At 43.9% G+C, this 13,459-nt stretch overlaps 1 protein-coding gene across 2 annotated transcripts in view; it reads right to left on the reverse strand.

Moving 5' to 3' along the window:
* Nucleotides 1-13,459, reverse strand: part of NCAPG2 (non-SMC condensin II complex subunit G2) — a 127,951-nt gene that overhangs the window by 99,064 nt on the left and 15,428 nt on the right. Inside the window, exons 6-9 of one of the 2 annotated variants that reach the window (XM_029911638.1) lie at nt 13,252-13,311; nt 6,338-6,432; nt 4,121-4,190; nt 1,409-1,495 (exon numbers count right to left, since the gene is read on the reverse strand). In XM_029911638.1, the coding sequence (XP_029767498.1) occupies nt 1,409-1,495; nt 4,121-4,190; nt 6,338-6,432; nt 13,252-13,311 (312 nt within the window). The remainder of the gene's footprint in view (nt 1-1,408; nt 1,496-4,120; nt 4,191-6,337; nt 6,433-13,251; nt 13,312-13,459) is intronic. The other variant, XM_029911639.1, reaches the window with a different exon arrangement.

A 13,459-nucleotide genomic window follows, 5' to 3' on the forward strand; every position in this document is an offset into this window, starting at 1 on the left:
CCCCCATCCAACCCCCCATCCTTCCTGACTGCCCCCCTGGGACCTCTGCCCTATCCAGCCACCCCTTCTCCCTGACCGCTCCCGGACTCCCTGCCCCAACTTCCCCCCGCCCCTAACTGCCCCCCACCGCCCCATCCAACACCCCCTCTCCTTCCTGACTGCCCCCCCACCCCTGACTGCCTCCTGTAGCCCCATCCAACCCCTCCTCTCCTTCCTGACTGACCCCCCGGGACCCCCTGCCCCATCCAACCACCCCTTCTCCTTGACCATCCCCGGAACCCCAGCCTCCATTCAACCCTCCTCTTCCCCGCCCTCTGACTGCCCCATCCACATCCCCAGCCCCTGACCACCCCCTGAACTCCCCTGCCCTCTATCCAACCCCCCTCCCCCACACCCTGCCCCCTTACCGCGCTGCCTGGAGCACCGGTGGCTGGCGGCGCGGCTGCACCATGACAGGCAGCTGCGCCGTCCGGCTGGAGCCAGCTATACACCGCGCAGCACAGAGCATCGGATCAGGTGGACCCTGCAGCTGCGCTGGCCCAGGAGCTCGCTGCCCAGAGCATTGCACCGGTGGCGCAGTGAGCTGAGGCCGCGGGGGAGGAGGAAAAGCAGGGGAGGGGCCTGGGGCTAGCCTACTGGGCCAGGAGCTCAGGGGCCGGGGAGAACGGTCCCGTGGGCCAGATGTGGCCCGCGGGCCGTCGTTTCCCCACCTCTGTCCTAAACTAATGGGAAAAAAAGCATTTAAAAAGTTATATTATCATTCAGTTGAGAACTAATTGTTTTTAAAGCTGACTTCTTGAAAACAGTTTACATGCGATGGGCACAGCTGACAAGGTAATTTTAAAACACAGGGGACCACTAATGGGCTTAAAGTCATTGTGGGGGAAAACTTCTTACCTATGATACTAATGCAACACTGAATAATGAACTTCACCATCTCTATTGTCTACCTTTTCATTTCACTCATTTTAAAATAAATTAGCAGTGTGACAATTTCTAGTCAAGTTCACTGTGCTTTTACATAAGATACAATGCTTAGGTTGCAAATAGTGCAGGGAAATGTATAAGTACAAACAAAAACCTTTTAACAGATTTTATTTTAATATTATGAAATTGAACATAAAATTCATAATAAGTTATGCAAAAGCCCTCCTTCTATTTTTTTGATCTTGAACACTACTTAAATTTGTACCTAAACTATGTAAGTGCTCCTTTAACTTGTTCAGATAGCCAATATTTCCAGTTAACTAAAGCAAATTAATAGATTTTCAGAATCAGTACACTATTCTTAACATAGATATACTTAAGACAAACAGAATATTCTCATATTACAATAATCGGATTTTGAAAAGGACTTTAAAAAAAACATTGTGCTAGTACTGTATGTCATGTTTGACAATAAACATACCTCTCTCACTTTAGGATGCACTGGAGAACTCCTAGGAAGATGAATTCCATGATGCATGAAATCCTGAATGCAATTATGCTCAAGAATCTAAAGTAAAAATGCATTACAAACTACAGTTAACATACAAGATTATAGGCAGCACAGGTAGTGATTTACTTAAGGTTGCTTGATACTTTAAGTTTTCATACTCTGTTTTCAGATGGTTATAGCTAAGCCCCTCTGTTTTCAGTTTTAACTGATTTTTACAGAAAAAATCCCGAGTTTTACAAAACTATTTATTCATTTTTTCCCCCAATTTTCACCCTACTTTTGTATCATTCAGATACCTAAAAAATAACTTGTTTTATTAGGAAAATACAATATATTGCATGCGATATATGTATTACAATAATACATTGGTCTGTGTGTATATGCAAAGCTGCCTGCTGATGTAAGGGTATATTAGACTAGAAGATGCACACAAATAAATAAGCAAACATGCAAATTTGAAGTACATGAGCATCTGAATATACTGATGAATCTCACACCCACCACGTGCACATTTCAAGCCATTAGCAGATAACTAGGGCTATCAAGTGATTAAAAAATTAATCGAGATTAATCGCATTGTTAAAAAATAATAGAATACCATTTATTTAAATATACTGGATGTTTTCTACATTTTCAAATATATTGATTTCAATTACAACACAGAATACAAAGTGTACAGTGCTCATTTTATATTTTTTTTATTACAAATATTTGCACTGTAAAAACAAAAGAAATAGTATTTTTCAATTCACCTAATACAAGTACTGTAGTGCAATCTTTTTATCATGAAAGTTGAACTTACAAATGTAGAATTATGTACAAAAAAACCTGCATTCAAAAATAAAACAATGTAAATCTTTAGAGCCTACAAGTCCTATCAGTCCTGATTTCTTGTTCAGCCAATCGCTCAGACAAACAAGATAATGCTGCCTGCTTCTTGTTTACAATGTCACCTGAAAGTTAGAACAGGCCTTTGCATGGCACTGTTCTAGCTGGCGTCGCAAGTTATTTACATGCCAGATGCACTAAAGATTCATATGTCCCTTCATGCTTCAACCACCATTCCAGAGGACATGCGTCCATTCTGATGATGGGTTCTGATCGATAACAATCCAAAGCAGTGCGGACCGACGCATGTTTATTGTCATCATCTGCGTCAGATACCACCAACAGAAGGTTGAATTTCTTTTTTGGTGGTTTGGGTTCTGTAGTTTCTGCATCAGAGTGCTGCTCTTGTACGACTTCTGAAAGCAAGTTCCACACCTCACCCCTCTCAGATTTTGGAAGGCACTTCAGATTCTTAAATCTTGGGTTGGGTGCTGCAGCTATCTTTAGAAATCTCACATTGGTACCTTCTTTGCATTTTGTCAAATTTCCAGTGAAAGTGTTACTAAAACAAACAACATGTGCTGGGTCATCATCCGAGACTGCTATAACATGAAATATATGGCAGAATGCAGGTAAAGCAGAGCAGGAGACATACAATTCTCCCTCAAGAAGTTCAATCACAAATTTAATTAACACTTTTTTTTTTTTTTTTTAAATGAGCGTCATCAGCATGGAAGTATGTCCTCTGGAACAATGGCCGAAGCATGAAGAGGCATATGAATCTTTAGCACATCTGGCACATAAATATTTTATGATGCCAGCTACAACAGTGCCATGCGAATGCCTGTTCTCACTTTCAGGTGACATTGTAATTAAGAAGCGTGCAGCATTATCTCCCGTAAATGTAAACAAACTTGTTTTTCTTAGCGATTGGCTGAATAAGAAGTAGGACTGAGTGGACTTGTAGGCTCTAAGTTTTATATTGTTTTGTTGAGTGCAGTTATATAACAGAAAAAAAATACATTTTTAAGTTGCACTTTCATGATAAAGATATTGCACTGCAGTACATGTATGAGCACTGTACACTTTGTATTCTGTCTTGTAATTGAAATAGATATATTTGAAAATGTAGAAAAACATCCAAAAATATTTAATAAATTTCAACTGGTCTTGTTTAAGAGTGCGATTAATCGCGATTAATTTTTTTTAGTTAATCTCTTAAATTAACTGCAATTAATCCACAACCCTACAGATAACAGTTTAAAGATCTGACACTAAAATAGGAAGAAAACGAACATCTGTATCAGAACATGTTTCAGAAGACAAGAAAGTATTCAAAAGTTTTTAAAAAAACAAAAAACAGGAGAAAAGGATGAAATTGAATGTATGTGCAGCAAATGGTGTGGCCCAAGTATTAACTGTCAATATTTAAAGGCTAATAGTTCTAAGTCTACAACAGTAAACTATTCAAATGAAAAGTTTTATTTGGGGATTAGAGATGTATTGTTTTCTTAAACTCAGAGGTGGCATTGTTTTGAGTTGTTTTAGTTCTTCAGCAAGCCACATTGACTTCCATTCATCAAAGCATTAATCTACTGCACGGGTTCCCAAACTTCATTGCACCACGACCCCCTTCTGACAACAAAAATTACTACACAACCCCCTGAGGGGGGACCCAAATAAGGCATCAGATCTAGAGGCCAAAACTGAAAGGAGAAATGTTGTATAAAAGGTGTGTATAGAGCTATACAACTGTCAAAAAGAAAAAATAATTCTGAACCTTTTAACTGGATCAATTTCAAAGAATCTTTAGATGAACTAATCTTAATAGCAAGTTCAAATCAGAGTATGTACCTCTAAAATCTCTCCTGAAGCCTTCTTCCAAGCCCTGAAATAAATTTCTGCAACATATGCCATCAGAGATCTGTGTTAACAAATTAAGAGAGAAGAAATATCAAACTTTATACCATCTTTACAGTAAATATTTTATAAAAAGTTAATGTTTGTCGGTGTTGAGTGGCAATGGGTATTGAGGGTATTACACATTCTCTTTCAGCACTGTTTTTAATACCAGCAAAAACTTGAAATCTATTTTAGTAATTAATACACCAACAGAAGAATATAAAGTTTACTCAGTTACAGATTTCAAAGGAAACCTCCATTAAAATTTTATACATTTTAAAGAGAAAACCAAGCACCCACTGAATATTATTGTAGATATTATATATTACCTCATCTTTCAAAGAAAGATAAGGGTATGTTTCCAAAGCAATGCAGTTTTTAATGTTTACATTCCAATATATGCAGTATTGTGCAGTCTCCTTTGGCAGCATACATGCCTTAATCTTATATTAATGAAATAAGAACTACAACCAAAAGAGCTAAGCATAATAGTATTTGTACAATTCAGAAGCGAGAGAACTGACGTATTTATATAAAATAAAATACTTGCACTGAGTCTCAAGTGCTTTAAATTATTTAAAAAGCAAATCTGAAAAAGACAACAGTTCTAAATCAGAAGCATTATGCAAATTATTTTAACTTAAAAAGAATAACTTGGTATCTTTACTGAACAATTTGGCAATTAATCTCTGCAAATCTCTGAAAAAATCTCTTTAAACTGGTACCATATAACAGTAAAATGCTACATAATTAGTAATTTATCATCAAACCAGATGAATTCTTCCAATTAGGCAAATACAATACTGTCCCTATCCAGAGGACCTGTGCTAGTTTTTGATATTCTGCAATATATTTAATTGTAGTAATCCAATCAGGACTGGTGCCCCATTGTGTTAGACAACATATAAATATACAAAGACAGAGGGTTGTCTTCATGGCTAGTTAGTACATGGCAAGATAGGGTGTGCATGTACAGCATGCTAGCCTGCAATGTACTAAACTGACTGTGCAGACCTACTATCCTGCACTAAAAAATTCCTTACTGCACATGTAGCATGCTGTACTTTCACACCCCAGCATGCCATGCACTACCTAGCCAGGGATACAAGCCATGGGTCAACCTTTTTGTGGATATAACTACATTTATATTATAAGGGGAAAAGTAAAATTTAAAACCAAAACAGGTACAAATAAGCCTGTGTGTTTTTGTAATTTGTTTAAAAATATAAAGAGACAACATGAAAGCATCTGGTTCAAAATATTTAGTTTGGCTGACATAAACATCCATATATTTTGAGATTCCGTGGCGTTTTGGCCATTCGGCTCCCATTCACTCTGAGAATTGTACATAGCTAAACCACCTGTTGCTACTGATTGATATAGTTAGGTTCACAATATGTTTAATACAACATTAGTTGATTAGTTTGTAAAAACATATGAGAGTTCTTGGGTTTTTAGTCAGCTAAAAAAGAAAAAATATCAATACTAAAAAAAAAAAAAAAAATACATTCTTCATCGACAGAGTCTACAAGCTGGACAGCTGCAGGGAAGTTTGTTGGGCTGCAACCTTGGAACGCACATCCCAGAACTTCCTTCGCTGGCTATAGCCCAGCAGACAGATTTGAAAAGCTATAGCCATGGAAGGAAGCTCTAGGACGTGCCAAGCCCAGATCCACAGACAGGGCAGGGCACAGCCTGGAGAGCAGAGAGGTACCGTGCAGTCATGTGGCCCCCAGTACCGCCACTCCCCATGGAAAGTCCTGCTTTCCAGGCTGCAGTTCCTCCTTCCTGCAGCTGCCAGGCCCACAGCTTCTCCTCCCGGCTACAGGCAAGGGCTGCAGCCATGGAACATGTCAAAAAGTGGCATGACTGTTGCCAATATTTGAATCCTATTAACATTAAAGTCAATGGAACAGGACTGGTTCCTGAAAAAAGGATGCCATTAGCCAGAAGTTATTATCAGTATTGCTATTAAGCAGCATCCACTGTATAGATAAGATAAAGACACAGAATTATTGAAGCAATATGGAAGTTACTCGTTATATTTGTAGAATCTGATCTTTTCATTCAGGTGTATTTCATCCATAAGCTAGATGTTCCATCTTTGAAAACTGAAAGCAAAGTGTGGCCAGCATTCATAATGGCAATCACTGTAACTGTGATACATACTTTGAAAAACACTGCAACTGGTTTTTAATAGTCCCATGGATCATTTTAATGAAGTTTACATTCCAGCTCAACAGAAAGCTAAGGAATCTTCTTCCCTGTTAAGGAAAAAAATGGAAATAAGCCCAAATCAGGAATCAATTTAAGATCCATTTCAAGTTGTTAACTGAGAAAAAACAGTTACTAGCCTTCCATAACTGTTGTTCTTTGAAATGTGTTCCTCATGTCCATTCCAATGTAGGTATGTGCTCACCCCAAGTACCACCACTGAAAAGTTTTTCCCAGTGTTGTCTGTCGGGTCGGCTCTACCCCCTGGAGTTGTGCTCTCACACCGGTGGTATATAGGGCCCCACCACCCCCTCAGTTCCTTCTTGCCAGCTAACTCTGACAGAGGTGCAGACGAGGGAGTTTTGGAATGGACATGAGCAACACTCTCAAAGAACAATTACAGAAAGTTAGTAACCATTTTTTCTTCAAGTGTTTGCTCACGTCCATTCCAATGTAAGCGACTCCTAAGCAGTCGAGCAGGTGGAGGGTTCGAAGTTCATTGACACACTAACAGCTTGGCCGAAACTCACATTATCTCTAGTTTGCTAGGTGATGGCATAATGGGACGCGAAAGTGTGGACTGACGACCGTGTTGCCACTCTACAGGTGTCCTGAATCAGAACTTGTGCCATGATGCCACCGCCGATACTTGAGCTCTTGTAGAATGGGCTGTCAGAGGAGGAGCTGGGACCTTCACTAGGTCATAGCATGTGCGGATACAGGAAGTGATCCATGATGAAATTTTCTGGGCTGAGAATGGACGGCATTTCCTTCTGTCTACAACGGCTACAAAACTTTATATCTATGGATGCGACTATCTGCAGATATAAAGCGGAAATCCGAGGAGCTGCAGGTCTCTACTGGGAACGGCAGCGGTGAAGGCAGCCGCACATCTGGCTGCTGCTCACAGAAGCCAGTGGCCCATGCGGGCAGTTCCTCTGGTATGGCTGTACCGCCCCCAGCTCTGCCCACTGTGGAGGACACCAGGCTCAGCAGCTGTCCCTGGGTCACACTAGTCCAGGAGTGTAACTCTTGGGGAAATTCTGCACAACTGCACACCAGAAAAATGCCCCCCCCCCCCCCCCCCCCCCCGTTTGCTTCCTTGCAGAAAACGGTTTCTGTGGGGAAGCAAAGAGAAGCTGCACCAGTACTCACTCACCTCTCCACAGCAGCTCAGATGAGTCTGTTCGGGCAGCTGGGGGGGGAAGACAAATTACTGAGGGGAGGGGGGGTCTAGAGATGCCCTGTCCACCCAGGAACGTGAGTCCCAGCTGGAAGGGGAGGGAAGAGGAGAGACAGAGTTCCCCCTCCACCGTTCACAGAGCAGCCGGGGCTGAGTCAGATCAAGCCCCAAAAACTTGCCCTGGCTGCAGCACCTGGGGTGGGGGGGGGTGGGGGGGAAGAGGAGAAGAGGATGTCTTGGTTCGGAGGAGGGGTCCGGGTGTGGCAGGAGGGGTTGGGTGGATAGGGGGAGCTGTTTCCTGTACAGTGACCCCTCCCCCCACCCGCCCCCCCACCCCCCCCCCCACCAAGCCCCCCCCCCCCCCCCCCCCCCCAGGCCCTCACCACCTTCTCCTGGAATCCCCTGCAGAGTCCCATTTTCCCTGCACACAACCCCACACCAAGCCCCTGTGCATCCAAATTTCCCCCTGCACCCAGACCCTCCCCGCCCCCGGGAGCTGTCCACACCCAGATTGCGCCACACAGAACCCTGGTACTCTTGAGGGAATTCTGCACCAAAAAAATTCTGCAAAGTTCTGCATATTTTATTTGTCAAAACACCACAATATAATCACACCTTTTTCAATTATTTTGGTAATTTATTTCAAAATACTTGTCAGCACATAATTGAAAATGGTGTGATTATATTATTTTGACAAATAAAATATGCAGAGTTTTAAAATATTGTGCGCAGAATATTTAATTTTTTGGCACAGAATTCCCTCAGGAGTAGAGCGTGCAAACCGAATAGCCACTTTATATCCATGGATATAAATTTGGTATCTGCACAGGGCTCAATGGATTTCCAAAAGGGTTTAGTCCTTTCTACATAAAGAGCAAGTGTACGCCTAACATCCAGCGAGTGGAGTCTCTGGTTCCTCCCTTTTAGCATGTGGCTTGGATAGAAGACTGGAAGGAAGATATCCTGGTTACTATGGAATTGTGAGACCACCTTTGGCAAGAAGGCCGCGTGTGGCCACAGCTGAACCTTGTCCTGGAAGATGACCGCGTATGGTGGTTCTGAAGTAAGAGCTCTGATCTCTGAGACGCCTTCTGGCAGAAGTAATGGCGACCAGGAGGGCCACAGTCCAGTACAGGTAGAGCAGAGAGCACGTTGCCAATGGTTCAAATGGGGGGGCCTGTTAGCCTTGCCAGCACCAAGTTGAGGTACCAGGAAGGGAGTGGCTGGCGTACCTGGGGCTATAGCTGCTCCACCCCCTTAAGAAAACAATCACAGATCAAGTTTGAAAAGATTGACCGGTCATTCACCCACGAGTGAAAGGTCAAGATTGCAACTAGATGGACACTAATAGAGGATACTGTTAGGTATAGCTGTCATCAAGATAAGGTAGACCTGAACCCCTTGTCTCCTTAGGAAGGCTGCGGCGACTGCCATGCACTTTGTGAACACCCAAGGGGCCGCTAACAGGCTGAATGGGAGCACCATAAATTGGTAGTGCATGTGGTTCACAACGAATCATAGGAACCTTCTGTGTCCCCAAAAAAATGCAATATGAAAATACGCGTCCTTCAAGTCAACGGCAGCATACCAGTCCCCTGGATCCAGAGAAGGGATAATGGAGGCTAAGGAGACCATGCGGAACTTCAGTTTCTTCATGAATCTGTTGAGGTTTCGCAGGTCCAAGATCAGTCTGAGATCACCATTGGCCTTCAGGATTAGGAAGTAGAGGGAATAGAGACCCCAGCCCCTTAACTCTGGTGGAACCTCTTCCATTGCTCCCACCCTTAGGAGCAACTGCACCTCCTGGGCCAAAAGTTTCTCGTGAGAAGGATCCCTGAAGAGGGATGGGGAGGGAGGGAAGGAGGGGAACAACTGAATTGAAGGATGTATCCCAGTTCTATTGTGTATAGCACCGAGCAATCTGAGGTAATGTAGGCTCACGCCCAATAGAAGTGAGATAACCTGTCTACAAATATAGGGGAATTTGGATCCACGCATTGTCCTGGTACGTCATTCCATCAAAAGGCCTGCTTAGACCCTGCTGATTGTCTTGTGGGGGGAGGTACTGTGGCAGATGAGGACTGGGACAGAGGCCTTCTCTTACAGCCTTTACTCCTTCTCCTGCTGTAGTCCTGCCTCTGTTGTGGCAGGAAGAAGCAGGGCCATTGGTTGGGGCTTACAATGCTTCTTGGCAAAAGCTAGTGTATGTAATCCCATGGATTTCAGGGTGGCTCTAGAGTCTTTCAGTCTATGCAGCTTCAAGTCTGTCTGGTCCAAAAAAGAGCAACTTGGCTTCAAACAGAAGGTCCTGCACAGTCTGCTTCAACTCATAGGGCAAATCCGAGGACTGAAGCCATGAGCTTCTTATGACCATAGCCAAAGCCATGGATTGGGCTGCTGAGTCTGTCATGTCCAAAGCTGCCTGAAGAGACGCCCTAGCCACTGATTTCCCCTCTTCAGCTACAGCTGAGAACTTGCCCCTGGACTCGTGTGGCAAAAGCTTTTTGAATTTAGCCATTGCGCTCCAGGAGTTGAAATCATACCAGCTCAGGAGTGCTTGCTGGTTTGCGATCATGAGCTAGAGGCCGTCAGTTGAGTACACCTTCCCGCCAAAAAGGTCTAGTTTTTTAGCATCTTTGGCCTTGGGAGTCAGCCCTTGCTGACCTTGACACTCCTGCTCATTTGCTACTGAAACAACCAACAAGCCCAGTAGTGGGGGGGGGGGGAGGAGAGAAGAGGGGCGTACAGAAATTTATGTCCCTTTGGAGGGACAAAGTACTTCTTCTCCATCCTCTTCACAGTGGGTTGGAGGGATGCAGGGGTCTGCCATAAGACCCTGATGGGGTCCAAAATGGCATCGTTCAAAGCAATGGTCTTGAAGCCACTGAGATGTCCACCAGGGCATGGGAGATTCGGAGATCTCCTCCACCTGGATAACCAAGTTCTGGGCTACCCTCTTGAGGCGCTCCTGGTGCGCCCTATAGTCGTCCTGGGAAGGCGCTATACTTGTCCCGCCACCTCCTCATCAGGAGAGGTGGAAGAGGACACCTGTACTGGTAAGGGGCCCTCTGTACCAGCTAGGTCCCGTGAGGCTGGGTCTTGCAATTCGGTACCAGGCTCGGCACCGAGGCCTGGTCCCTGCTCCAAGGGAGGTGGTGCGGGATCTCTTGACTCCAATGCAATATAGAGTAGGACCTCCTGGACTGTGGACCCTGGACTGGCTGAAAAGGGTCAGGGATTCCAGAATGGATACTGTAGTGACATCTGCCATTGGGTCGGTGGCCAGGCTGTTGGCAGAATACCCAGGCTCATCTCAGCTGTTGGGCGTCACCTACTGGAGTTGCTTCTTGGTGACAAGAACGGAGCAGTGCTGGCTGGTGCTGGAAAACAGTGCCGGGAGGGAAGAAACCAGTGCGGCGACATCATGGCCAGCTTGACCTCTGATGGCACTTAAGGTCTCGGTACCATGGCCATCCTCGCCTCTGGTACTGCCACTATCTGCTCTTGAATGGCAGGGGATGGCGATACCGGGAGTGACAGTAACTCCTTTGCTGCCTCAAATGTCTCCAGCGTGGATAGTAGTGCCAGGGCCGCACTCCAGTGGCTCTCTTTTGGCGGAGAGTCCAAAGGTGCTGGACTCAATTGTGCCCTTACTGGGGCCAGAGTCAACAGTACCATACACATCACTGGCATCTCTGAGTGTTCGGCATGGGTCTCACACAGTCAGCATCTCGATGCCCCGCAGACTTTGGGGTTGGGGAATGTCTCAGTCAATCTTTCTTGGTACCGGCAACGGAGAGCAAAGCCAAGAGTCCCATGCTGGAATTGTCTTCCTTAGCACCGGAGATCAGCGTTGGTGCCGGGAGTCCTGAGCCATACACGCAGAGTCCTTCCTAGGCGCTGGAGAAGTGGAACGATGCTCTATCTCCCTTAGAAATGCTAGGGTGCTTCTTACTGAAGCCAAAGTACCCGGTGTTGGGTCAACGTGACTCTGCTCGGAGGGGGGACGAAGCACTGCCTCCATCAGGAGGAACTTGAGTCTAGTGTCTCTATCCTTCTTAGTTCTGGGCCTAAAGCCCTTGCAAATCCTGCAACACTCCTGCATGTGCGTCTCCCCCCAGACGCTTGAGGAAGATGGAATGTCGGTTGCTAACCAGCATCGGCTTATGGCATGATGCACACGGCTTGAACCCCGGGGTCCGAGGCCTACCCTGATGCCAAGGAAGGGCTAACCCCACTAAGCGGTGTCTGCTACTAACGAACAAACTCAAACTCTAGAAAAAGAAGTATTTACAGATAATCAGCAAAGTCTACTGAGAGAGATACTAAAAAAAACACAAGGATGAGCAGCAGTTCCAGCGACTGTCATGGGTGGTAAAAAGGAACTGAGGGGTCGGCAGGGCCCTATATAACAGTACTATGAGGGTGCAACTCCAAGGGGCACCAGAGCTGACCCAACAGATACCACTGAGAGAAAAACTTTCCAGAGGCGGTGCTCGGGGCAAGCACACACCTACACTGGAATGGACATGCGCAAGCACTCGAAGAACTTAAGGTCACAGGTAATGCTTCCTAAAGAAAAAAACTGCATATACTTAAGTGATATTCTGATTGTTTAAGAAAAGTTGTAAGATTCTTAAGCATTTTTATTGCCTAGTACAACTGAAGAATTACTTAGTATTTATGTGTACTGCAGTAGTGCCTAGGGACTCAAACTGGAGATCAAGTACTATATACAAGTTCAGGCTAAGTTCTCCAGGTACTGTACAGTTCACCTGGTGCTAAGAGCCCCTTAATAAAAATGTTAAGTCAGGTGTAGAACCACATTAATGCACTATCTTTCAAAAGGCAGAGAAACTGTTTGCACATGGTGGTGATTTTCTAAAGTCTTTTTTAATAACAACACAGATTTGTTCCATAGTCAAAATATTTCAGCCTGAGGAAAACTGGAATTGTGGTTTGTCTATGGAATAATAGGTTGTAGTAACAAGTAAAGACGTTATAAAAAAACAAGACCTGGAGAAACAAGCATACATGTTAATTTGTTGCTGAAAGATATACAAATGTATAAATCTGCATTATTTAACAGCTAGTTTTCAATGCTTCTATTGTCCATATATAAATAGGCAATATTAAAGTAAACCGATCATTCAGAAACTACCTAACTAGAGCAACAAAATTATTTAACATGGCTAATATTACCCTTAATTCATATAATTATATTTAGTTACTGTAGTATAGGATGTGACCAAGCAAGCACGGTTCTCAGACTTTTTCAATACCTTTGAATGCACTAAGTCAAGGGGACAGTAACAAATTTAGAATTTGTTTTTGCTGTAGTGTTAGAAAAAAATATATAAGCTTCTCCTCCCCTTCCAGAATAAAACTAGTTCATTACTGTACTTTCTCCATTGGCTTAATATATATATCTTGGTTTCAGTCCGTGCTATGGCAGTGGAAGGTGTGTAATGTATAGACCTCAATATTCCCTAATGTGCAAACCGAAGTAAAAAGTTACAGCTGAAAACAATTCTTCACTGAGAAGAGATCAGGTTTAAAGACTTCTGCAAATGCAGTACAAATCTGAGTTTGCAGAAACTGATAATACTTCCATAATTCCAAAAGTGGGCTATGATATGGAATCAGAAGGGTAAGAATTATACTGTAGTTAAAGAAGGTTACTCACTTTGGAGTGCCTTTTCCCTTTCTTGACAACATTCCTGCAGCACAGAATGGTTTGTCTGTGCTGAGGGAGACAAAAGTCAACGGAAAGCCTGTTTCACAATGTGTGTATTTGCATGATAACAGATAGTAAAGACAACAGGATTTGGCCCTAAGCAAAAAAAAAAAAAAATTCACTAGGGGGGGGGGGGGGGGGACGACACCTCTCCCCC

The sequence above is a fragment of the Terrapene carolina genome, unplaced genomic scaffold, assembly GCF_002925995.2.
Source record: "Terrapene carolina triunguis isolate 2854851 unplaced genomic scaffold, T_m_triunguis-2.0 Scaffold111, whole genome shotgun sequence".
Classification (NCBI taxonomy): Eukaryota; Metazoa; Chordata; order Testudines; family Emydidae; genus Terrapene; species Terrapene triunguis.